The sequence below is a fragment of the Nicotiana tomentosiformis genome, chromosome 4 (genome assembly GCF_000390325.3).
Source record: "Nicotiana tomentosiformis chromosome 4, ASM39032v3, whole genome shotgun sequence".
Taxonomy (NCBI): Eukaryota; Viridiplantae; Streptophyta; class Magnoliopsida; order Solanales; family Solanaceae; genus Nicotiana; species Nicotiana tomentosiformis.
In genome coordinates, this window is record NC_090815.1 from 46,946,556 (window position 1) to 46,974,381 (window position 27,826).

The window sequence follows — 27,826 nt, forward strand, 5'->3', positions numbered from 1 at the left end:
AGGGTCTCCACTAACTTGTTTTCTTTTCCAACATAGGGTCTCCACTCCCTAGTTGATTTTATTTTAGATATAGGGTCTCCACTCCTTAGTCTCTTTTCCAACATAGGGTCTCCACTCCCTAGTTAATTTTATTTTAGACGTGGTGACTCCACTCCCCAGTCTCTTTTCCAACATAGGGTCTCCATTCCGTAGTTGATGTTATTTTAGACATAGGGTCTCCACTCGCTAGTCTTCTTTTCCAACATAGGGCCTCCACTCCCTAGTTGATGTTATTTCAGACATAGGGTCTCCACTCCATAGTCTTCTTTTCCAACATAGGGTCTCCACTCCCAAGTTGGCGTTATTTCATACATAGGGTCTCTACTCCCTAGTCTTCTTTTCACACATAGGGTCTCCACTCCCTAGTTGATATTATTTTAGATATAGGGTCTGCACTTCCTAGTCTCATTTCCAAAATATGGTCTTTACTCCCTAGTTGATTTTATTTTAGACATAGTGTCTCCACTCCCTAGTCTCATTTCCAACATAGGGTCTCTACTCCCTAGTTTATATTATTTTATACATAAGGTCTCCACTCCCTTGTCTTCTTTTCCAACATAGGGTCTCAACTCCCTAGTTGATTTAATTTCAGACATAGGGTCTCCACTCCCTAGTCTCTTTTCAAACACAGGGTCTCCACTCCCTAGTTGATTTTATTTTAGACATACGGTCTCCGGTAACTTGTTTTCTTTTTCAACATAGGGTCTCCACTCCCTAGTTGATTTTATTTTAGATATACGGTCTCCACTCCTTAGTCTCTTTTCCAACATAGTGTCTCCACTCCCTAGTGGATTTTATTTTAGACATGGTGTCTCCACTCCACAGTCGATTTTCCAACATAGGGACTCCACTCCCAAGTCTTTTGTTCCAACATAGAGTCTCTGCTCCCTAGTAGATGTTATTTCAGACAAAAGGCCTCCACTCCCTATTCTTCTTTTACAACATAGGGTCTCCGCTCCCTAGTTAATGTTAATTTAGACATAGGGTCTCCACTCCCTAGTTGATGTTATTTTAGACATAGGGTCTCCAATCCCTTGTCTCTTTTCAAATGTAGGGTCTCCATTCCCTAGTTGATTTTATTTTAGACATAGTGTCTCCACTCCCTAGTCTCTTTTCCAACATAGGGTCTCCACTCCCTAGTTTATTTTATTTTAGACATAGGGTCTCAACTCCCTATTCTTTTTTTTTCAACATAGAATCTCTACACCCTAGTCAATGTTACTTCAGACATAGGGTCTCCACTCCCTTGTCTCTTTTCCAACATAGGGTCTCCACTCCGTTGTCTTCTTTTCCAACATAAGGTCTCAACTCCCTAGTTGATTTTATTTCAGACATAGGGTCTCCACTCCCTAGTTGATTTTATTTTAGACATAGGGTCTCCACTAACTTGTTTTCTTTTCCAACATAGGGTCTCCACTCACTAGTTGATTTTATTTTAGATATAGGGTCTCCACTCCTTAGTCTCTTTTCCAACATAGGGTCTCCACTCCCTAGTTAATTTTATTTAAGACGTGGTGACTCCACTCCCCAGTCTCTTTTCCAACATAGGGACTCCACTTCCAAGTCTTTTGTTCCAACACAGAGTCTCCACTCCCTTGTAGATGTTATTTCAGACATAACGCCTCCACTCCCTAGTCTTCTTTTCCAACATAGGGTCTCCACTCCCTAGTTGATTTTATTTTAGACATAGGGTCTCTAATCCCTAGTTTTCTTTTACAATATAGGGTCTCCACTCCATAGTTGATGTTATTTTAGACATAAGGTCTCCACTCCCTTGTCTTCTTTTCCAACATAGGGTCTACACTCCCTAGTTGATGTTATTTTAGACATAGGGTCTCCACTCTCTAGTTGATTTTATTTTAGACATAGGGTCTCCACTCCCTAGTTTTCTTTTCCAACATAGGGTCTCCAGTCCCTAGTTGATGTTATTTTAGGCATAGGGTCTCCACCCCGCAGTCTTCTTTTCCAACATAGGGTCTCCACTCCCTAGTTGATTTTATTTTAGACATAGGGTCTCCTCTCCCTAGTTGATTTTGTTTTAGACATAGGGTCTCCACTCCCTGGTTATCTTTTCCAACATGGGGTCTCTACTCACTAGTTGATTTTATTTTAGACATAGGGTCTCCTTTCCCTTGTCTTCTTTTCCAAGATAGGGTCTCCACTCCCTATTTGATGTTATTTTAGACATAGGATCTCCTTTCCCTAGTCTTCTTTTCCAACATGGGGCCTCCATTCCCTAGTGTATTTTATTTTAGACATAGGGTCTCCACTCCCTAGTCTTCTTTTTCAACATAGGGTCTCCACTCCCTAGGTTATTTTATTTTAGACATAGGGATTAGACATAGGGTCTCTAATCCCTAGTTTTATTTTCCAACATAGGGTCTCCACTCCCTAGTTGATGTTATTTTAGACATAGGGTCTCCACTCCCTTGTCTTCTTTTCCAACATAGGGTCTGCACTCCCTAGTTGATGTTATTTTAGACATAGGGTCTCCACTCTCTAGTTGATTTTATTTTAGACATAGGGTCTCCACTCCCTAGTTTTCTTTTCCAACATATCTCTAGTCCCTAGTTGATGTTATTTTAGGCATAGCGTCTCCCCTCCTTAGTCTTCTTTTCCAACATAGGTTCTCCACTCCCTAGTTGATTTTATTTTAGACATAGGGTCTCCTCTCCCTAGTTGATTTTGTTTTAGACATAGGGTCTCCACTCCCTGGTTATCTTTTCCAACATGGGGTCTCTACTCACTAGTTGATTTTATTTTAGACATAGGGTCTCCTTTCCCTTGTCTTCTTTTCCAACATAGGGTCTCCACTCCCTATTTGATGTTATTTTAGACATAGGATCTCCTTTCCCTAGTCTTCTTTTCCAACATGGGGTCTCCACCCCCTTGTGTATTTTATTTTAGATATAGGGTCTCCACTCCCTAGTCTTCTTTTCTAACATAGGGTCTCCACTCCCTAGGTTATTTTATTTTAGACATAGGGTCTCCACTCCCTAGTTTTCTTTTCCAACATAGGTTCTCCACTCCCTAGTTGATTTTATTTTAGACATAGGGTCTCCACTCCCTAGTTTTCTTTTCTAACATAGGGTCTCTACTCCCTAGTTGATTTTATTTTAGATATAGGGTCTCCACTCCCTAGTTGCTTTTACAACATAGGGTCTCCACTCCCTAGTTGATTTTATTTTAGACATAGGGTCTCCACTCCCTAGTCTCTTTTCCAACATAGGGTCTCAACTTTCTAGTAGATTTTATTTTTGACAAAGTGTCTCCACTCCCTAGTTTATTTTCCAACATAGGGTCTCCACTCCCTAGTTTATTTTATTTTAGACATAGGGTCTCCACTCCCTTTTCTTCATTTCCAACATAGGGTTTCCATTCCGTAGTTGATGTTATTTTAGACATAGGGTCTCCACTCGCTAGTCTTCTTTACCAACATAGGGCCTCCACTCCCTAGTTGATGTTATTTCAGACATAGGGTCTCCACTCCATAGTCTTCTTTTCCAACATAGGGTCTCCACTCCCTAGTTGGCGTTATTTTAGACATAGTGTCTCCACTCCCTAGGCTCTTTTCCAACATAAGGTCTCCACTCCCTAGTTTATTTTATTTTAGACATAAGGTCTCAACTCCCTAGTCGTTTTTTCCAACATAGAATCTCTACACCCTAGTCGATGTTACTTCAGACATAGGGTCTCCACTCCCTAGTCTCATTTCCAACATAGGGTCTCCACTCCCTAGTTTATATTATTTTATACATAGGGTCTCCACTCCCTTGTCTTCTTTTCCAACATAGGGTCTAAACTCCCTAATTGATTTTATTTCAGACATAGGGTCTCCACTCCCTAGTCTCTTTTCAAACACAGGGTCTGCACTCCCTAGTTGATTTTATTTTAGACATAGGGTCTCCACTAACTTGTTTTCTTTTCCAACATAGGGTCTCCACTCCTTAGTCTCTTTTCTAACATAGGGTCTCCACTCCCTAGTAGATTTTATTTAAGACATAGTGTCTCCACTCTACATTCTCTTTTCTAATATAGGGACTCCGTTCCCAAGTCTTTTGTTCCAACATAGAGTCTCCGCTCCCTAGTAGATGTTATTTCAGACAGAAGGCCTCCACTCCCTAGTCTTCTTTTCCAACATAGGGTCTTGTTTTCCAATATAGGGTCTCCACTCCCTATTTTATTTTATTTTAGACATAGGTTATCTACTCCCATTTCTTCTTTTACAACATAGGGTCTCCGTTCCCTAGTTAATGTTAATTTAGACATAGGGTCTCCACTCTCTAGTTGATGTTATTTTAGACATAGGGTCTCCAATCCCTTGTCTTTTTTAAAATGTAGGGTCTCTATTCCCTAGTTGATTTTATTTTAGACATAGTGTCTCCACTCCCTAGGCTCTTTTCCAACATAAGGTCTCCACTCCCTAGTTTATTTTATTTTAGACATAGGGTCTCAACTCCCTAGTCGTTTTTTCCAACATATAATCTCTACACCCTAGTCGATGTTACTTCAGACATAGGGTCTCCACTCCCTTGTCTCTTATCCAACATAGGGTCTCCACTCCCTAGTTGATTTTATTTTAGACATAGGGTCTCCACTCCCTTGTCTTCTTTTCCAACATAGGGTCTCCACTCCCTAGTTGATTTTATTTCAGACATAGGGTCTCCACTCCCTAGTCTCTTTTCAAACACAGGGTCTCCACTCCCTAGTTGATTTTATTTTAGATATGGTGTCTCCACTCCCCAGTCTCTTTTCCAACATAGGGACTCCACTCCTAAGTCTTTTGTTCCAACATAGAGTCTTCACTCCCTAGTAGATGTTATTTCAGACATAAGGCCTTCACTCCCTGGTCTTCTTTTCCAACATAGGGTCTCCTCTCCCTAGTTTATTTTATATTAGACATAGGTTATCGACACCCTTATCTTCTTTTACAACATAGGTCTCCGCTTCCTAGTTAATGTTAATTTAGATATAGGGTCTCCACTCCCTAGTTGATGTTATTTTAGACATATGGACTCCAATCCCTTGTCTCTTTTCAAATATAGGTTCTCCATTCCCAAGTTAATTTTATTTTAGACATAGTGTCTCCACTCCCTAGTCTCTTTTCCAACATAGGGTCTCCACTCCCTAGTTTATTTTACTTTAGACATAGGGTCTCCACTCCCTTGCCTTTTTTTCCAACATAGAATCTCTACACCATAGTCGATGTTACTTCAGACATAGGGTCTCCACTCCCTTGTCTCTTTTCCAACATAGAGTCTCCACACTCTAGTTTATTTTATTTTAGACATAGGGTCTCCACTCCCTTGTCTTCTTTTACAACATAGAGTATCCACTCCCTAGTTGATGTTATTTTAGACATAGGGTCTTTACTCCCTAGTCTTCTTTTCCAACATAGGGTCTCCACTCTCTAGTTGATTTCTTTTTAGACATAGGGACTTCACTCCCTAGTATTCTTTTCCAACATAGGGTCTTCACTCCCTAGTTGATGTTATTTTAGACATAGGGTCTCTACTCCTTTTTCTTTTTTTCCAACATAGAATCTCTACACCCGAGTCGATGTTACTTCAGACATATGGTCTCCACTCCCTTGTCTCTTTTCCAACATAGGGTCTCCACTCCCAGGTTTATTTTATTTTAGACATAGGGTCTCCACTCCCTTGTCTTCTTTTACAACATAGAGTATCCACTCTCTAGTTGATGTTATTTTAGACATAGGATCTCTACTCCCTATTCTTCTTTTCCAACATAGGGTCTCCACTCTCTAGTTGATTTCTTTTTAGACATAGGGTCTCCACTCCCTAGTTTTCTTTTCCACCATACGGTCTCCACTGCCTAGTTGATGTTATTTTAGACATAGGGTCTCTACTCACTAGTCTTCTTTTCCAACATAGGGTCTCCACTCCCTAGTTGATTTTATTTTAAATATAGGATCTCCACTCCCTAGTCTTCTTTTTCAACATAGGGTCTTCACCCCCTAGTAGATTTTATTTCAGACATAGGGTCTCCACTCCTTAGTCTCTTTTCCAACATAGGGTCTCCACTCCCTAGTTGATTTTATTTTAGACGTGGTGACTCCACTCCCCAGTCTCTTTTCCAACATAGGGACTCCACTTCCAAGTCTTTTGTTCCAACATAGAGTCTCCACTCCCTAGTAGATGTTATTTCAGACATAAGGCCTCCACTCCCTAGTCTTCTTTTCCAACATAGGGTCTCCACTCCCTAGTTGATTTTATTTTAGACATAGGTCTCTAATCCCTAGTTTTCTTTTCCAACATAGGGTCTCCACTCCCTAGTAGATGTTATTTTAGACATAGGGTCTCCACTCCCTTGTCTTCTTTTCCAACATAGGGTCTCCACTCCCTAGTTGATGTTATTTTAGACATAGGGACTCCACTCCCTAGTTGATTTTACTTCAGACATAGGGTCTCCACTCCCTAGTCTTCTTTTCCAACATAGGGTCTCGACTCCTAGTTGACGTTATTTCAAACATAGGGTCTCCACTCCCTAATCTCTTTTCCAACATAGGGTCTCCACTCCCTAGTTGATTGTATTTTAGACATAGGCTCTCCACTCCCTAGTTTGCTTTTCCAACATAGGGTCTCCACTCCCTAGTTGATGTTATTTTAGACACAGGGACTCCAATCTCTAGTCTTCTTTTCCAACATAGGGTCACCACTCCCTAGTTAAATTTATTTTAGATATAGGGTCTCCACTCCCTAGTCTTCTTTTTCAACATAGGGTGTCCACTCCCTAGTCTTCTTTTTCAACATAGGGTCTCCACTCCGTAGTTGATTTTATTTCAGACATAGGGTCTCCATTCCCTAGTCTTCCTTTCCAACATAGGGTCTCCACTTCCTAGTTGACATTATTTCAGACATATGGTCTCCACTCCCTAGTCTCTTTTCCAACATAGGATCTCCACTTTATAGTTGTTTTTATTTTAGACATAGGGTCTCCACTCCCTAGTTGATTTTATTTTAGACATAGGGTCTCCACTCCCTAGTTTTCTTTTCCAACATAGGGTCTCCACTCCATAGTTTGCTTTTCCAACATAGGGTCTCCACTTCCTAGTTGATTTTATTTTAGATATATGGTCTCCACTCCCTAGTCTTCTTTTTTATTATAGGGTCTCCACTCTCTAGTTGACTTTATTTCAAATATAAGGTCTCCATTCCCTAATCTTCTTTTCCAACATAAGGTCTCAACTCCCTAGTTGACGTTATTTCAGACATAGGGTCTCCACTCCCTAGTCTCTTTTCCAGCATAGGGTCTCTACTCTCTAGTTGATTTTATTTTAGACATAAGGTCGCCACTCTCTAGTTTTCTTTCCCAACATACGGTCTCCACTCTCTAGTTTATTTTATTTAGACATAAGGTCTCCACTCCCTTGTCTTCTTTTCCAACATAAGGGCTCCACTTCTAGTTGACGTTATTTCAGACATTGGGTCTCCACTCCCTAGTCTTTTTTCCAACATAGTTTCGCCACTCCCTAGTTGATTTTACTTCAGACATAGGGTCTCCACTCCCTAGTCTTCTTTTCCAACATAGGGTCTCCACTCCTAGTTGACATTATTTCAAATATAGGGTCTCCACTCCCTAATCTCTTTTCCAACATAGGGTCTCTACTCCCTAGTTGATTGTATTTTAGACATAGGCTCTCTACTCCCTAGTTTGGTTTTCCAACATAGGGTCTCCACTCCCTAGTTGATTTTATTTTAGACATGGTGTCTCCACTCCCCAGTCTCTTTTCCAACATAGGGACTCCACTCCTAAGTCTTTTGTTCCAACATAGAGTTTTCACTCCCTAGTAGATTTTATTTCGGACATAAGGCCTCCACTCCCTAGTCTTATTTTCCAACATAGGGTCTCCACTCCCTAGTTTATTTTATTTTAGACATAAGTTATACACTCCCTTATCTTCTTTTACAACATAGGGTCTCTGCTCCCTAGTTAATGTTAATTTAGACATAGGGTCTCCACTCCATAGTTGATGTTATTTTAGACATAGGGTCTCCAATCCCTTGTCTCTTTTCAAATGTAGGGTCTCCATTCCCTAGTTGATTTTATTTTAGACATAGTGTCTCCACTCCTTAGTCTCTTTTCTAACATAGGGTCTCCACTCCCTAGTTTATTTTATTTTAGACATAGGGTCTCCACTCCCTTGTCTTCTTTTACAACATGGAGTATCCACTCCCTAGTTGATTTTATTTTAGACATAGGGTCTCTACTCCCTAGTCTTCTTTTCCAACATAGGGTCTCCACTCTCTAGTTGATTTCTTTTTAGACATAGGGTCTTCACTCCCTAGTTTTCTTTTCCACCATACGGTCTCCACTCCCTAGTTGATGTTATTTTAGACATAGGATCTCTACTCCCTAGTCTTCTTTTCCAACATAGGGTCTCCACTCCCTAGTTGATTTTATTTTCGATATAGGATCTCCACTCCCTAGTCTTGTTTTTCAACATAGGGTCTCCACCCCCTAGTTGATTTTATTTCAGACATAGGATCTCCACTCCTTAGTCTCTTTTCCAACATAGGGTCTCCACTCCTTAGTTGATTTTATTTTAGATGTGGTGTCTACACTCCCTAGTCTCTTTTCCAACATAGGGACTCCACTTCCAAGTCTTTTGTTCCAACATAGAGTCTCCACTCCCTAGTAGATGTTATTTCAGACATAAGGCCTCCACTCCCTAGTCTTCTATTCCAATAAAGGGTCTCCACTCCCTAGTTGATTTTATTTTAGACATAGGGTGTCTAATCCCTAGTTTTCTTTTCCAACATAGGGTCTCCACTCCTTAGTTGATGTTATTTTAGACATAGGGTTTCCACTCCCTTGTCTTCCTTTCCAACATAGGGTCTCCACTCCCTAGTTGATGTTATTTTAGACATAGGGACTCCACTCCCTAGTTGATTTTACTTCAGACATAGGGTCTCCACTCCCTAGTCTTCATTTCCAACATAGGGTCTCCACTCCTAGTTGACATTATTTCAAATATAGGGTCTCCACTCCCTAATCTCTTTTCCAACATAGGGTCTCCACTCCCTAGTTGATTGTATTTTAAACATAGGCTCTCCACTCCCTAGTTTGCTTTTCCAACATAGGGTTTCCACTCCATAGTTGATGTTATTTCAGACATAGTGTCTCCACTCCCTAGTCTCTTTTCCAACATAGGGTCTCTACTCCCTAGTTTATTTTATTTTAGACATAGGGTCTCAACTCCCTAGTCTTTGTTTCCAACATAGAATCTCTACACCCTAGTCGATGTTACTTTAGAAATAGGGTGTCTAATCCCTAGTTTGCTTTTCCAACATAGGGTCTCCACTCCCTAGTTGATGTTATTTCAGACATAGTGTCTCCACTCCCTAGTCTCTTTTCCAACATAGGGTCTCCACTCCCTAGTTTATTTTATTTTAGACATAGGGTCTCAACTCCCTAGTCTTTGTTTCCAACATAGAATCTCTACACCCTAGTCGATGTTACTTTAGAAATAGGGTGTCTAATCCCTAGTTTTCATTTCCAACATAGGGTCTCCACTCCAAAGTTGATTTTATTTTAGATATAGGGTCTCCACTCCCTAGTTTTCTTTTCCAACATAGGGTCTCCAGTAACTAGTTGATTTTATTTTAGACATAGGGTCTCTACCCCCTAGTTTTCTTTTCCAACATAGGGTCTCCACTCTCTAGTTGATTTTATTTTAGATATAGGGTCTCCACTCCCTAGTCTTCTTTTTCAACATACGGACTCCACTCCCTAGTTGATTTTATTTCAGACATAAGGTCTCCACTCTCTAGTCTCTTTTCCAACATAGGGTCTTCACTCCCTGGTTGACGTTATTTCAGACATAGGGTCTCCACTTCCTAGTCTCTTTTCCAACATAGGGTCTCCACTCTCTCGTTGATTTTATTTTAGACATAGGGTCTCCACTCCCTAGTTAATTTTATTTTAGATATATGGTCTCCACTCACTAGTTTGCTTTTCCAACATAGGGTCTCCACTCCCTAATTGAAGTTATTTTAGACATAGGGTCTCCACTCACTATTCTCTTTTCCAACATAGGGTCTCCACTCCCTAGTAGATTTTATTTTACACATAGGGTCTCCACTCCCTAGTCTCTTTTCCAACATAGGGTCTCCACTCCCTAGTTCATTTTATTTTAGATATAGGGTCTCTACTCCCTGGTCTCTTTTCCAAAATAGGGTCTCTACTCTCTAGTTGATTTCTTTTTATACATAGGGTCTTCACTCCCTAGTTTTTTTTTCCAACATAGGGTCTCCACTCCCTAGTTGATGTTATATTACACATAGGGTCTCCCCTCCCTTTTCTTTTTTACCAACATAGAATCTCTACACCCTAGTCGATGTTACTTCAGACATAGGGTCTCCACTCCCTTGCCTCTTTTCCAACATAGGGTCTCCACTCCCTAGTTTATTTTACTTTAGGCATAGGGTCTCCACTCCCTTGTCTTCTTTTACAAAATAGAGCATCCACTCCATAGTTGATGTTATTTTAGACATAGGGTCTCTACTCCCTAGTCTTCTTTTTCAACATAGGGTCTCCACTCTCTAGTTGATTTCTTTTTAGACATAGGGTCTCCACTCCCTAGTTTGCTTTTCCACCATACGGTCTCCACTCCCTAGTTGATGTTATTTTAGCCATAGGATCTCTACTCCCTAGTCTTCTTTTCCAACATAAGGTCTCCACTCCCTAGTTGATTTTATTTTAGATATAGGATCTCCACTCCCTAGTCTTCTTTTTTAACATAGGGTCTCCACCCCCTAGTTGATTTTATTTCAGACATAGGGTCTCCACTCCTTAGTCTCTTTTCCAACATAGGGTCTCCACTCCCTAGTTGATTTTATTTTAGACGTGGTGTCTCCACTCCCCAGTCTCTTTTCCAACATAGGGACTCCACTTCTAAGTCTTTTGTTCCAACATAGAGTCTCCACTCCCTAGTAGATGTTATTTCAGACATAAGGCCTCCACTCCCTAGTCTTCTTTTCCAACATAGGGTCTCCACTCCCTAGTTGATATTATTTTAGACATAGGGTCTCTAATCCCTAGTTTGCTTTTACAACATAGGGTCTCCACTCCCTTGTCTTCTTTTCAAACATAGGGTCTCCACTCCCATGTCTTCTTTTCCAACATAGGGTCTCCACTCCCTAGTTGATGTTATTTTAGACATAGGGACTCCACTCCCTAGTTGATTTTACTTCAGACATAGGGTCTCCACTCCCTAGTCTTCATTTCCAACATAGGGTCTCCACTCCTAGTTGACATTATTTCAAATATAGGGTCTCCACTCCCTAATCTCTTTTCCATCATAGGGTCTCCACTCCCTAGTTGATTGTATTTTAGACATAGGCTCTCCACTCCTTAGTTTGCTTTTCCTACATAGGGTCTCCACTATCTAGTTGATGTTATTTTAGACATAGTGTCTCCACTCCCTAGTCTCTTTTCCAACATAGGGTCTCCACTCCCTAGTTTATTTTATTTTAGACATAGGGTCTCAACTCCCTAGTCTTTTTTTCCAACATAGAATCTCTACACCCAAGTCGATGTTACTTCAGACATAGGGTCTCCACTCCTTTGTCTCTTTTCCAACATAGGGTCTCCACTCCCTAGTTGATTTTATTTTAGACATAGGGTCTCCACTCCCTTGTCTTCTTTTCTAACATAGGGTATCCACTCCCTAGTTGATGTTATTTTAGACATAGGGTCTCCACTCCCTAGTCTTCTTTTTCAACATAGGGTCTCCACTCCCAAGTTTATTTTATTTTAGACATAAGGTCTCCACTCCCTAGACTTCTTTTCCAACATAGGGTCTCCACTCCCAAGTTAATTTTATTTTAGATATAGGGTCTCTACTCCCTAGTTTTTTTTTCCAACATAGGGTCTCCACCCCCTAATTTGCTTTTCCAAGGGTCTCCACTCTCTAGTTGATTTTATTTTAGATATAGGGTCTCCACTCCCTAGTCTTCTTTTTTAACATACGGTCTCCACTCCCTAGTTGATTTTATTTCAGACATAGGGTCTCCATTCTCTAGTCTCTTTTCCAACATAGGGTCTCCATTCCCTAGTTGACGTGGCCATGAGCGCGGTCATACCCCCAGGTGCGCGACCGCGCACGTCCGTCTCCGAGAATTCGACTCAGGTCTAATTTTATAATTTTGGGGATAATCTTTTGACCTATATGAAGCCCAGCTCGTCCCAAAATAACGGATCTCGGATTTTGGAGCAACTTTTGGAGAGAAAAGGGCAAGGAAACAACAAAGACTCTAAAGACTTCATCCAATTCATTCAATACAGAAGTTTGTTTGATTTCGGGAATTATAATGTCTTCTTGTTCTTCTAATACTCTTGTAATGAACAACTTCTCCACTATGGAGTAATCTTTCTTAGGGTTATTGACGTATATTGTGATTTGACTTTTGTTTTGGGTTTGCTTTTTGTTAGTTGCCTGAATTAGTTGAATGAGTTGTTAATTGAATTGCAAGGTTAATTATGGTTTTACTTTAATCGAAAGAGAAGTGTTGTTGTAATTCGCATTGTGTTATCTAGTTTGGGTTGATTTTACGCCTCTCATAGGTAATCGAAAGAGCTTGTAGAGTTATCAATTGACCCAATTTGGAAGAATAGTCGAGAGACGTTCTTCGTAAGATCATTCATTCAATGTATATTTGCATATGTTCTTAGAACTTGTCATTAGGTTGTTTAACAGAACTCTCATTCATTCAAAAGAAGAATTTGAATCCTTAAGATAGCCTAATCATCTATTGAAATCGAAAGAGTCAATAGAAATTAAGAGTGAACTGAGCACGGAGTTATCCAGAATAATAGTTGATCATATATCTTGTCACATCCCTTATTTCTCACCTTGATATTCAATCGTTGCTACTTAGTCACTAAATTTCCATTATTTTCTCACAGCCGATAATCTTTGTTTTTATTCTTAGTTCGGTAATAACTCAAATCAAAGGTTTATTTTCCTGAATAGTGTTAAGCTGAAGATTTATTTGGACATTATTTAAACCAATCCATGTGAAGACGATTTAATACTATACTATCTTTGACTAGCGAGTTTAAATTTTATACACCGATTTTGCGCTCGTCAAGTGTGTTATTGGAGACTTTGTGGTGAGCTGCTATACTGTTTTGATCTTCAGCACATGGAGTCACTGTCATTGTTTATCTCCTATCTATTTTCTTTCTCACAGACAGTTGTGATTGTGTATTCAAACTTGTACTTATTCAGTAGTTGCTCGTATACTTGTGTCACATAGTTTTTGGGAGTTGTACTATTTTGGTCGTGTTTAGACCATGTTATATTTGTATAAGATATTTTACTGCTTTGAGGTTGTTCCTGCTTTTATTATGATATAACTCTGTTAATTAAAAGAAATTGGACTTTATTCTGTTGATTGTGAGTTGGCTTGCTTAGCAAGTATAGTTAGACGTTATCACGACGTAAAGTGAGATTTTGGATCGTGAAAATGACTCGACATACACGTGTTGAGGAACCAATACATTTAAAACCATGTGTTACTTTTCTTTTTTTCTTTTTTGACAAAACTCTCTGGAGGGTTGTTTTGTACTAGTATAACGAAAGTTTACCTAAGCTTTTGGATTAGTAGACTTAGGATATACTAATTTTACCCTTATATATAATAATACTTTCAAATTTGAATTGATTGGTGTCTGTTCTAGATTAATCCTTAGGGTCTCACGGGTTTTTACCTTAAACTTGGTGTTTCTACAATTGAATTCCTGATACCTTTTATATGACGCCTATTTTTCCCCTCCTATTTAGATGTGGGATTTGCCTAAAGCAAGTTTCACAACAAACCCACTTTCAAGTTCAACTACCAGTGATATTACACTCATCCCCCTTAAAGACTCAACTAGGGGTAGGCATAATACCGCCCGAACCGTGAATTTCGGTTTTTCGATTTCGGTTTAATCGGTTATTCGGTGGGTTTGCGATTTTAAAATTATTAAATTTCGGTATTCGGTGCGATTTACGATTTTAGTATTTCGGTTTTCGGTTAAATCGAAAAATCAAAATTTTGGGTATGAGTTGAGAAAAATAGGTTTGAACATATGGGTTCTTGAGAGTCCAAAACTTACGTTACCCATCTGAAGCCCAATACCCATCTGAAGCCCACCCAATTTACCCAAACCCATATGTACCTAAGCATATTAGCCTAAAGACTAAGACTTACGTTACTTCCCACTTTCCAGTCTTCCCTAACCCTAATTCCCTTCCTTAGAAATTAGAAATTAGGGTTTCTCCTCTATGCGACTGCTGCAATGCTGCTGAGTACCGACGCCTGACTGTTGTGAGCCTGTGACGCCTTCTTCCTCAGCTCGTCGCTCATCATTCTTCCTCAGGTTAGTGGTTATCTCCTTCTTCTGAGTTCCTTTTCAGTTTTCCCTCGCCGCTCATTCGATTTTGGTGTAGATCTTGTATCTTTTGGTGTACCACTTTTATACAGGAGTTGAGTTCCCTCCCCATCATCAATTAAATTATTTTACCTTATTAAAAAAATATTTGTTATAGGAATTCCGACCTTAACTTTGCGTGTATTTTTTTATCTTTTCTACGTTGATACATATAAGTCCCTATGTGGCACAAACAGGGCACAGCTAGAACATTTTGACTTAAAATTGTTTACTAAGTTTGCATTTTTAATTCTATTTTCATTTGATTTTCTATAGATGGCAGAAGTTGAAAGTAGAGTAAGTGAGGTAGCCGCATTTCAAGTGTTGCATCGTGATGGCTAGCTCGTGATGTATTATACATTTCAATTTCAAGTGTTGCATCGGAATGTGAATTTAGCACCGGTGGCCGCATTCTTGATTCATTTAGGAGTTCATTGACTCATCGGTTGGTGCAAAGTCTTGTTTGTATTCAAGATTGGTTTAGATGTGAGGGTACTCCTATTAATGTTGAAGAAGATTTGGAGTCTCTTGAGCAAATTGAACTTGGTAAGATTTTGTGTTTTATGAGTGTTTTAGTGAAAATTAGTTTACTTTGTAAGTTTAAATGACACACTTTATCAAAGTATATTTAGACATGGCAAAGAGCGAAAGAGAAACTTGCATTGTTGAAAGAGATACTAGCATTGTTGATGCATAGTTTGAACAAGTGGTAAATTTAAAGATTTGCTTGTTTTAAGATATCCTTTTGTTATTTAAAATTAAAAATATTTTATTAACTTGTGATCTTTTTTTTTTTTTTTTGTAGGTTCAACTATGGCTCGTGGTCCTAAAGCTAGATCGCCTATTTGGGAACATTTTGAGCTAGTTGAAGTAAATGAAGAAGCCCGCAAAGCAAAGTACCTTCATTGTGGTCGAGTTTATAATTATCGTCCGAAGTATTATGGCACTTTTGGCTTAGTGAAGCATATTAAGAAGTGTCTCATGCCTCATCCAGCGATTCGTATTTAAGACTTTAAGTATCCTTTTCTAGACTTACTTTGTGGCTTGTGGCTTGTGGCTTGTGACTAGTTTGCCATTGTTTTGTTGTTTGGTGATGGTATTTCTAGACTTGTTTTGGACTTTGGTAGCTGCGAGTTTTAGCTAAACTTTGTTTGCTGAAGTGTGTTTGCTTATCTTCTTGTTTGAATTTTCTGAACTGTGTTTGCTGAACTGCGAGTTTCAGTTTTTGTTATTTGATGAATTTGGTTTCTTTGAGTTGGGAAGTTGCATTTGCTGGAATGGATATGCAAATGCACATGCTTTTCTACTTGCGGAAAGCTACTAAGCTAGTTTTGACTTAATTATCTTTTACTAGCAGTAGTTGTTTTGGTACCAGTAGCAGTAAGCAAGCTAATGAATTGGTATTTTCACTCTCTTCCTTCTCTTGTAAAGTATGCAAACAAACTATCAGAACCGGAAGTTTACACGGAAAGTAAATCCAAGATATAACTGGTGTTTCGAGAGTGCCGGACTGCCAACTAGAAACAGTGAAAGAATTTGCTACAATTAAAGATCCGTAGTCTACATCGGATATAAAAATCTTGAACCGTTAATAACCGAGAAACTAAACCGGAAATAACCGTACCGAACCTTGAAAAAACCGCACCAAACCGTAAATACTTTGATTTGATTTGGTTATTAATATTACAAAACCAAAAACCGATAAACCGAACCGTACTTTCATAATAACCGACCGAACCGACCGACGCCCACCCCTAGACTCAACATCCTACCATCGTACTTTGTCACGGCATAAACCCAACTACTAATGTGTAGTCTGCTCCGGCTCAACCTTAGGGGCATTGTACAAGGCTCTCTAGTGTGCTAGATCCACTCGTAATTCGTAAATAAGGCCATATTTAATGCTAGAGATATCACTGTTACATGTACATAACTCGTCATATAATTCAAAAAACTTATCCTAGTCTTACCTTTGCAAAATAGCATCAGTCAACAAGGTAGGATTATATTTATGGTTTATATTTTACATTCTCAAACATGATAAAGGTTAACGCGTTTCTTGTATTCTTACAAAAACAACACACATGTACAGGTATTATTACTAGTTTCTCTTATACACCCAAGATCATACATGATAGACCATTCCTACTTCTAAAGTAGAAGCATGAGGTACAGTCAATGCATAGGCTGGTGGCCTACTGATCTTTGTCAAAATGTCATATCCAAAATTTATAACCATTTTCTTAAATAAGCTAGATCCATGTTTGGTTCGGACGTAGGAATGCCCCAATATGTAAGCTATGCCTGATTCCCTAGCTTCCATCAGTTCACGCAACTCCTCTCTTGCACCTCCATCAATTTTTGGAGTTTCTGGTATGAAAAAACTCACTCTTTTCTTAGGCTTGGTTATTAGTGTAGTGTGCATTTCTCTAAGTTTCGATGATCCAACTGATTCAGAACTCACTTCATTGTCCTCACGAAGTTGAACTCCAGATATATGAGTCGAAGGGGTTCCAAGAACAGTCATGTCCTCCAAATCCTTGGATAAATCTTCAGCAGCATTACCATTCAAACCTGTTTTTCCTGTTCTTATAAACTCGGCTATGCTACATACAAGATCATTCTCAAACTGGAGATCATCCTTGTGAGCATCACGATAACCATACCTAACGATGCATCTATAGATGTGGTGATCTCTTGGGCCAATGTGTCCGACAAGGAACCGTTCCTCATGTCTAACACGAGGAACTGGGACAGATTTGACACAAATGAAAACTAGCACCTGGTGAAAAGCTGGAAAATTAGTAACAAAGTGTGAGAAGATTGCTGGGATTCCGGAAACCAGCTCAGTGTATATCAGGCCAATGCCACGGATCCTTACAATGCCTAGGGTGGGACCTGCACTGAGTAGCCAGTCAATAGAGACCTTATTTTGAACATCAAATTCGTACTTTTTCAGTGAGCCATAGTGCCAAATGCACATCACCATCATGAAAATGAAAGAAATGGCAATAGGCACCCATGCTCCTTCAAAAAATTTCATCAACGAAGCAGAGAAATATAAAGCCTCAATTGTCCCAAAGAAGATCCCAAAGCAAATTGCAAGGAGGACATTTTGGTGCCAACACAAAACAATTACCAATGACATCAAGCAAGTGGAGACTAACATGACAGTTATGACTGCCAAACCTGATGCAAACAAGGAAAGTTAGGGATCAGAGACAGTAATGAAGTTCAACCATCCTTATAACAAAATTCTTCCTTAACTTTTTGAGTATGCCTAAATTCGTCCTGTGTTTTTTGAGTATGATAGAATCCATACCTGCAGCATTGCCCAGCCTTTTGGTGTCTCTAAAACCAACAGTAACAGCCAAGCATAATATCATTAAGGTCCAGTTAATCTCTGGGATGTAGATTTGGCCGTGTATTTTTGACGATGTATGCATTATTTTGACTCTTGGGAAGCATCCCAATGCGGAGCACTGCTTAATAATTGAAAAGGTTCCTGTTATAGCAGCTTGGCTTGCCACTATTGCAGCCAGCACAGCAATCACCAGAACAGGCCATCTTAGTTTCTCTGAAACAATAGTCGGAGATGTCAATTATCAGCAGAATTTGCCTACATTATCTTGTCCTAGTAAAATCAACTCCTTAAGATACGTACGTGGTACAGAAACATAGAAACCAATCTGATAGTCATTCTCCATAACATGATGCCGTGATAGATAAGCAGCTTGCCCCATATATGCAAGAACCAATGATGGATAAACCATGAAGGTAAAAGCCATCTGCAAAATGGAACTGGTCTCATATACAATGGTACAGTCTCACGGTGATACGAAGTGTATGAGTCAGCACAATTTAAGCAAGGGACTAGGTTTTGGCGTTCTCTTTTTCAACAACAAAGAGGAGAACATTCAGAATACAGTATTTCAAAAATCTATCTTCAAACTGCATTCATTCATGTCTCTAGTTCGATATTTTTCCCTTATCGATATTCTCATCAGATTCTAAACACATATCTGGTGATACAAGTGATTATGTACATCTATAATTATTGGGGAAAAAATCAAAGCAAGATTATCCCAAGACAATAAACAAACAATTGTCAACTGATAATATGGGAAGTAGTTGTAAACATTTCAGCAGAACTAGCATTAATCCTTAAGGAAATTAAATAGATAAATTCAGCGATTGAGAACAAAGGCTGCTCAAAGCTTCTCTTTTGTGGGGGTACTACGTGCTTTCCAATAAAGTAATCGCCTGAGATCGCTGCTAACCATTTGATTGATTATAACAGTTCCTGATCATTTGATTGCTGTAACTACTTTAGACATTTGAATAAGATATCAAGATTAAGCCCCAACAATCAGGCAAGATTGACTTGTCAAAGACTTACATGTATGAGGTTGCATTGGAGACCAATCAGAAATGTTTTCTTCCTGAAGAGAAATCTCTTCCACGCTTTCAATTAGGAAAAGAGATTGTATTAAACACGGGAATTAAAATCATATAGGAAACTCATCCTATTTAATGATTCATGCCTTTTGTCTTTTAACAGTACTGATCTATCAGTTACTCTGATGTATATTTTGCTGCCTCTCACTCCCTTATACTCTTCATCCAGATAACGAATTGTGGATTTGAAACCCCTATTTAGTAAATGAAAAATTTTTCTTCTCTGAAGATCATCATATGTGAGAGTTGACAAGATACATAAAGTCTTAAGGATATACAGGAAGCCTATCAGGATGGATGAACACATACCTTTATTGACAACTGTGAGAAGTGCCCAAGATCAGCAAACATTGCTTCTGAACCTGAAAGAATGAAATGTCGTATTTGGTGATCACGATACTGAGAGAAGTGGTAGATATCTATTTTCTTTTGGGAAGACACAGCTATATACTTGCCTGTTATGCAAAGAAGGATTCCTCCCAGGGACATCCAGCCATCTTTTCGAGTTTTCTTCAGGAACTTGTACACGTAAAATGGAGACAATGCTCGATACACTGTCGGATTCCAGTGTATTATATTATATATACCAATAGCACTGATACACAGAAGCCAAGTGACGACAACAGGTGCAAACAAAAAGCCAACCCTGTGGGTGCCATAATGCTGAAGGGCAAACAAGGCTATCAGTACGATACATGCAACTGGAACTTCTATATCTGCAAAATTTTCATATTTCAGGAGATCGGATAGCATGTCATTTTGGGCATAGGTATTAAGAGTTACATTTTATTCTAAATCCTGTATGTGATAGGAAATACAATCAACTAGCAATGAAAGAAAGAAGAAAGAACAAAAGGAGAAAAGAATGACCACATTCTCTAAAATTTCTTAGAATCTTGGAACTCTACATGATATATCACGCTAATTCGTTATTAACTTGATGATCTATTCCATCTCACAATTAACATAACTCTCATCAAGGAGATCATCCCATATCAACCATAACTACCACAACGATAAACAAAGTGCTTGCAAGCACAGATTTATTCCTTTATGATTCCCTTTATATTCTTCAGAGATGTTGTATACGGTCGAAATAGATTTCGGCCTTCGTACGATTGATCGAGGTCAAAACATAATGGATTGAAGTAAGACTTCGAGGTGGGTTCCGAAGATGGTACAAACAAGCTTCGAGCCCGAGGGACCGATCAATGTCGAGCTCGATATCATTATCAAGCTCGAATCCAAGTCGAACTATGATGCAAAGTAAAGTTATCGAGCTTATGATTCAGAGACCGACCAACACTGACCCCGAATCAATTCAAGGATCCGAGTCAGAATCGAGCTCAAGTCAAGATCGAGAGCTCGAGTCAAGACCGAAAACTCGAGTCAATATCGAGCTCATAGACAAGAGTCGTTGCAATCCCACTAGAGGAGAGAATCCTGGCAGGATTTATGGAAAAACTGATTTATCATGGGCCTCCCACTATGTATTTTTAATTATATCTAAAGTAAGATCCCTCTACTATAAAGGGGATGGTTATTATTTCTGTAAGGACCAAGTTTTTTGGCTTACATTGTAATTCAAGCATCATATTCTCCTATACCAAAGAGTTATTCTTTTAAGCTTCATAAATTGATTCAACTTGTTTAGTCCTAAAAATCATCTTCTTTACAACCTTGTTTACTTTGCATTCTTTGTAATCCAGATTTGATATTTCTATTTATCCTTACGATTTGTATTAAGCTATACCACATATCCTTAGAACTACATACAAATACAACTCTATCCGTTTTTCGGGTAAACAGTTTGGCGCCCACAGTAGGGCTAAGGATAACAGTGGTTATTTGATACGACCATTATGCCTACGGGCTACATTACTTCGAGTTCGAATCATTCACTCGACTACTAAGCCTACGGGCTACTTTTATTTTGTGTTCGAGCAAGCACTCACTCGACCATTACGCCTACGGGCTACATTACTTCGAGTTCGAATCATTCACTCGACTACTAAGCCTACGGGCTACTTTTATTTCGAGTTCGAGTAAGAACTCACTCGACCATTACGCCTACGGGCTACATTACTTCGAGTTCAAATCATTCACTCAACTACTAAGCCTACGGGCAACATTTATTTCGAGTTCGAGCAAGCACTCACTCGACCATTACGCCTACGGGCTACATTACTTCGAGTTTGAATCATTCACTCGACTACTAAGCTTATGGGCTATTTTTATTTCGAGATCAAGCAAGCGCTCACTCGATCATTACGCCTACGGGCTATATTATTTCGAGTTCGAATCAATCACTCAACTAATAAGCCTAAGGGCTACATCACTTCAAGTTTGAGTAAGCCTATGTTCAAACAATCACTCAACTCGACTACTAAGCCTATGAGCTACCTTATTTCAAGTTTGAGTAAGCGCTCACTCGGTTATAAAGGCTACGAAGTCCAAATTTGATCAAGTTACCTAAATCCTTGTGAAAATATTCATAAGGCGTGAATAAAATCTTCACAAGACAGGAAACAGAACAGAAGCAAATCGGCAAAAAGGGATATTTTTATATATACAAGATTGTTTACATGATTGATTACAACATAAAAATTAAGGACTAAGCTTCCTGGTTATCCCTAGGAGCGGTCTCTTCTCTATCGCGCTCCCCCCATTTTCGAACCCGCTCTTACTCCCATCATCATCATCATTATCATCATCATCGTCATCGAAAACCAAGTCTTCAGCATCGGCTTCGAGTTCTTTGGCCCTTTTAATCTCTTCAGCGAGGTCGAAACCTCGAGCATGGATCTCCTCGAGGGTCTCCCTCCGAGATTGGCACTTAGCAAGTTCAGCGACCCAATGTGCTCGAGTATCGGCGGCCTCTCTTGCTTGGACCTGGGCAGCTTCAGCATCTGCCCGATAGACGGCCACGAGTGCATCCGCATCGACCTTTGCCTTTTCGGTGTCAGATTCGGCCTTGGCAAATTTAGAGGCCAACCGAGCCTCGAGCTCCACTATTCTTCTTGCTTGGACCAAGCGTTTCTCCTTCATTTTTTGAAGTTGGTTTTCGGCCGATGACAATTGGGCTCGAGCAGTTTCTTTCTCTGCAACAAAGCGATCCATTCCTTCTTTCCACTTCAAAGACTCCGCTTTTATCACATCGACTTATTCACGGAGTTTTCCGATCATCTCAATTTTCTGTTACAGCTGTGAGACCGAAAAATTAGCCATCGTTCCGGTATCGAGCCCATAAGCTTTTAAAAGTATTATTACCTGCTCGGACATATCGATCTGATCTTGGTGAGCCTTGGCCAACTCAGCTCGGAGGTCTTTTATTTCCTCTCCCCTTTGGCCTAAGAGGAGTTTTAGGGAGTTCCTCTCCTCCGTAACCCGTTGAAGCTCGGCCTCGTATCGACGCAGCTCGGTTTGGGACCGAGAACATGATTCTCGATGAACTGTCGCGGCCTGCAAAGAAAGAAGAAACGAAGTTAGAAAAGAAAAGCAAACTTAAAGGAAACACCATATAATTTAAGGCTTACCTAATTCAAAGCCTGCTGCACTCCGTGAAAAAGATCCGATGCGTCACTTGTACCGGTAGTGTCCTCAACACCGATAAACAGGTCACGAAAAGGATCCTCTCCATCATGAGGCCTATCTAATTCGAGGGCCCCCAAAGCTTGGGCTTCCCGAATCGCCCTTGAGGAAAAAGCAGGGAAGGTGGGCGAGTCTTCGATTGCTACTGCCCCAAGTGAATCACCTGGGGCATTCTCTTCGGTTCGAAAAGATTCGGGAAGAGCCCCTTCATACATATCCCCCATCCGTTGGCTTCGATGGGAAGCATCTTCGATCTCCAACAACTCGGGGACTCTGCCCGAATCTTTCTCTAATATATCCTCAGTTCGAGGCGGAGCCTTATGAACCACCATCGATCCAGCTGCCTGTGGAACGTCGGTGGTCTTCTTCGTTCGGGCCGCCAGCGCAGACCCATCGTTCTCTTTTTCTTCTTCATCCCTCAGATGCAAAACTGATTCTACGGTCAAAGGAATGATATTCTTGTTCGGCTTACGAGCCATCCTCTTCTTCGGTTTTTGATCTTCGAGGACGGGGGCTCTTTTCCTCTTATTATCTTTCGAGGACGGGGGCTCTTTTCCTCTTATTATCTTTCACCGACTTTGGGACAGAGGCCGAAGCCTCTTCCTCGACGGATGAGGGCCTCAAAACCGCATCTTTGCCTACACCTACATACGGAAATATTTATTAAAATGTGTGAAAAGCATCTTATTTGAATTACCAAAAGATACGAGAAAGATGCTTACCGTGATTTTTGGCCTCCCATCAGCCCTTTGACAAGTCGCGCCATGAGCGCTCGGCGTATGAGGAGGTCGAAACCAGATCACGTACCCAGTTCTTGAGATCGGGTACTACGCCGGGCATCCAGGGAACAGCTGCATCACAAAAGGGGAATATTGGTGAGAAAGGAAATGAAAGGACAAAATAGTAGGAGATAACAACAGAATTACACTTACGCTTCATGTTCCACTCCTCGGGAAAAGGCATCTTTTCGATAGGAATCAGGTCCGAAGTCCTTATTCGAACGAACCTGCCCATCCAGCCTCGATCCTTATCCTCGTCTATACTCGAGAACTGAGCCTTGGTAGCTCGACGTTGGAGTTTTATTAACCCTCCTCGAAAAAGGCGAGGACGGTATAATCAGACAAGATGATCGAGGGTGAAAGGTATCCCTCGATTTTACTCACAAAATATCGGATCCAAATAACGATCCGCCAAAAGGAAAGATGTATCTGGCTTAGGGTTATTAGGTATTTACGATAAAAATCTATGATAACAGGGTCGAGGGGACCTAACGTGAAAGGGTAAGTATACACGCTTAAAAACCCTCTCACGTGAGTAGTAATATCCTCTTCGGGAGACGACATTACCACTTCTTTGTTCTCCCAGTTACAATCTTTTTTTATCCGCTCGATGTGCTCCCGGGTTATCGAAGAAATATATCTAGATACGGGCTCACATCGGCTAGGAACCAGCGAACCTTTATCGAGTTTGAAATCGGAGGTAAGAACACGCCGCCAGAACACACTCCTCAGGCCGTGGATCCACCGGTGTTTTGTCGGCGGCGGATTGGGAAGAAGAAGCTTTTTCTTTTTGGGGGACGTTTTTTGATGTCTTCACCATTTTGGATTTAAAGAAGGTGACAAAGATTTGGTGGTTTAGAAGAAGAATTTTGCAAAGAGGAATCACAGATTTGCAAATAAACTCAGAGATTACGAAAAAGAACTTGGGAAATTTGGAAGATTGAAGATGTAAAAGTGGTAAATGATAAAAAGGAAGGGCTATTTATAGATTAAAGCAATGGCGGTTCAGTATCAGCGGTGGCCGACCACCGTCTGACATGCATTAAATGCCTTGAAAGACTAAATCGACGGGACAACTATCACGTGCGTCATGATCGAGCCCAATGTAATCCGATCGAGCCGTTGAAAAATCATATCGTTTCTCACCACATCCTTCCCAAGAAACGAGGGGACTATCTGTATACGGTCGAAATAGATTTCGGCCTTCGTACGATTGATCGAGGTCAAAACATAATGGATCGAAGTAAGATTTCGAGATGGGTTCCGAAGATAGTACAAACAAGCTTCGAGCCCGAGGGACCGATCAATGTCGAGCTCGATATCATTATCAAGCTCGAATCCAAGTCGAACTATGATGCAAAGTAAAGTTATCGAGCTTATGATTCAGAGACCGACCAACACTGACCCCGAATCAATTCAAGGATCCGAGTCAGAATCGAGCTCAAGTCAAAATCGAGAGCTCGAGTCAAGACCAAAAACTCGAGTCAATATCGAGCTCATAGACAAGAGCCGTTGCAATCCCACTAGAGGAGAGAATCCTGGCAGGAATTATGGAAAAACTGATTTATCATGGGTCTCTCACTATGTATTTTTAATTATATTTAAAGTAAGATCCCTCTACTATAAAGAGGATGGTTATTATTTCTGTAAGGACCAATTTTTTTGGCTTACATTATAATTCAAGCATCATATTCTCCTATACTAAAGAGTTATTCTTTTAAGCTTCATAAATTGATTCAACTTGTTTAGTCATAAAAATCATCTTCTTTACAACCTTGTTTAATTTGCATTCTTTGCAATCCATATTTGATATTTCTATTTATCCTTCATATTTGTATTAAGGTATACCACATATCCTTAGAACTACATACAAATTCTAACTCTATCCGTTTTTCGAGTAAACAGATGTATCTAACATGATGAAATTCCGCGAGTCCAAAGGACAGTCAAGATTTATGAATGCAATCAATAGACTATAGCAAAGTAAACCTGCACTATTGTTCAAACTCTGAGATTCTAGAGGGATTAAACATCTGCTAGCAATGAGTCAATATTTTGTCCAAAAGTCCAGTCTTATTATCAGTACAATAACACAGCTCCCCAGCAACCCATTTGAGGACTACACTTTTAATTTTAGTTTCTCAGCCACAAGGCACTTCTTTATGGTTGATGGATCTCATTTAAGATCAGTCAACATATAATAGCCCTTCCTTAACCTTTGGTATAATTAATACAAAATTGACTTACTAACCACCAAAAGAAGAAAAAGTGTGGATAAATTTTCTCCAATTCGCTTCGACTGCAGCCTCATTTACAGAACATCAATCGAATGCCACTTCTCCATCCATCGTAAAGACAAAATTGCTTCTCTCTTAGAGCTTTTTGTAACATAGCATTCAACCAACAAAGTCTATGCATGGAAACTTAATGTAGAACAATGAGCATGGCTGTGTGAGTGCAATGTTCTAACTTAGGCATTCTGCTTTCCGCTCTTGAATCCAAAGAAAAAGAAAAGTAGTACCACTATTACTTTCTAATATTTGACTTAAAGTTGTATGGTAATCAACAGAACTATTATTACAAAATATAATGTGACAGATTGAATGATAAAAGGTCTGTCAAGTTTCCCCATGACAACTCTATTGGCAAACTATTGAATATGTTAGCTGATCAGAAAAACACAGTCATTATTGTCAACTTTTCTTCAGCAGATAAAAAACTGCAAATAGCAAAAATGATCACATAGACCAAGGTTAAGAATCTTACACAAGTGATGATCCGTTCCCAAAGAAAGTTCCGCACCAGAAATCGCGGAGAAAACTGCAAGGAAGTCACCAAAAGAATGAATTCAATATTTCAGAAACTAATACCAAATTGAGGTTTCAACCAACCAGAAAGCAGTGGCATACCAGAAATAGCAGGTGTAAGAATGCCATCCCCTATTACCATACAAGCTCCAATTAGAGATAATACAAGTAGAAATCTCTGTAATACTCTATACCCCTCAAGAGTTGATTTAAGTTTTGCCCCAAAAGTAGTTTGCAAAGGACTAGTACTAATATCCTTCTTGTAGGTTGATAATTCTTCATCTGCTAACTGAGAACTTGGCAATAAATTCACTTTGGCATGTCTACAGAGTAGTGAATAAAGAGCAAATGTACCTCCTTCACCGTTATCATCAGCTTTGAGCACAATGAACACATATTTTAACAAAGGAATCAAAGTCAATGTCCAAAATATAAATGATAAAACACCATAGACTTCGTCATTAGTCTCTGTGTGTTGAATGTCTTCAGCAAAAGTACTTGTATATACATAGAGTGGGGAGGTACTCAAATCCCCATAAACAACTCCCAAACTTTGATATGCCAATGTCAAGATTGTCCTCCAAGATTCTTTCTGCAAAATCAACATCTTTTTTGTCAGGAAATCACAACAGAACTGAACATTAACATGTACAATTGTACAGAAGACTCACCTTTACACGATTCTGATGAAACCCTGTTTCAAGATCCATGGCGCGTCCTTAAGAAACCGTTTTCATAGCAATATTTTTACAATTTCAACTGAAAACCATTTACCTTAACGTCCGTATAGTAGTAGTGCACTTTGGTACAATATATACACGACAGTTTAGAGAATTGCACAAACCGGAAAAGCCAAAGAGATATATATTTCAAATGTGTTAACCCAGAGAATACAGATAGAAACATGGGAGTAGAAGAATAACAGCAGAGAGTCTTTTCACATGACAGGGAGACAACACAATTATAAGTACTTTTATTACTTTACTATGAAAGAAAGGAAGAAAACAAGAACGTGAGATATAGTTGTATATAATTTGTGTGTGGAGACTGGAGAGTTCCTTGTGTGTCAGTTTTCTTATGGGAGTTTTTATTTTTATTTTTCATTAATTTTTTTCTTTTGCTTTTCGTAGTTTTGTTGTTAGGTTAACGAAATGATTTGTATTGACAGCGTGAAGTTATTTCAAAAGAATTTAAGTTATATAAACAAATAATATAAATATTTTTGTATTATATTTATATATTTTAGTCTGTAATATAGGTTAGTTATCTTTAATAATTATCACTCAACCCGCTACTCAAGATAATATATATATATATATATATATATATATATATATATATATATATATATATATATATATATATATATATAAAACTTAAATTCTAAATTAAATAACTTACAACAACATATAATAACTATCTATAGCAAGTCAAATAGGGTAACTAAACAATGAAATAAAGTATCTATTATAATATTATTACACAATCGGTATAATTTAAGTATTTAACTTGTTACTTGTTCATAGATAATCTATTGCACTTATTATTGATTGTTACATGTAATTATCTTTTCTAATGATTTAAGAATCTTTTATAGTAATGTTTTTAGCCCTTCTGTTTTCAATTTTTTGTTTTTTGTAGACTTTAGTAACGGTTGCGGCATAGGGACAACATGTCTACGTTTGCGCTTATATCAGACAGAAATTTATA

At 39.2% G+C, this 27,826-nt stretch overlaps 1 protein-coding gene and 2 long non-coding RNA genes across 4 annotated transcripts; 1 reads left to right on the plus strand and 2 right to left on the minus strand.

Moving 5' to 3' along the window:
- Nucleotides 1-14,256: 14,256 nt before the first annotated feature.
- On the plus strand, nt 14,257-15,735 carry LOC104102481 (uncharacterized). Of its 2 annotated transcripts, XR_011415385.1 has the most exons (4): nt 14,257-14,430; nt 14,758-15,027; nt 15,114-15,190; nt 15,287-15,735. It is a non-coding gene; the product is annotated as an uncharacterized lncRNA (long non-coding RNA). The 2 variants fall into 2 exon arrangements; XR_687709.4 differs by lacking the exon at nt 15,114-15,190.
- Nucleotides 15,736-16,466: 731 nt separating this feature from the next.
- On the minus strand, nt 16,467-27,119 carry LOC104102479 (potassium transporter 6-like). Its single transcript, XM_009610195.4, has 8 exons — nt 26,788-27,119; nt 26,219-26,708; nt 26,076-26,129; nt 19,395-19,655; nt 19,249-19,301; nt 18,146-18,269; nt 17,804-18,058; nt 16,467-17,670 (listed from the first exon to the last, which is right to left on the minus strand). The coding sequence occupies exons 1-8, from the start codon at nt 26,824-26,826 to the stop codon at nt 16,607-16,609; spliced, it is 2,340 nt and encodes a 779-aa protein (XP_009608490.1). The 5' UTR covers nt 26,827-27,119; the 3' UTR covers nt 16,467-16,606.
- LOC138908947 (uncharacterized) lies at nt 21,229-24,853 on the minus strand. The gene is made up of 3 exons (XR_011415386.1): nt 23,253-24,853; nt 22,476-23,174; nt 21,229-22,401 (listed from the first exon to the last, which is right to left on the minus strand). It is a non-coding gene; the product is annotated as an uncharacterized lncRNA (long non-coding RNA).
- Nucleotides 27,120-27,826: the final 707 nt, after the last annotated feature.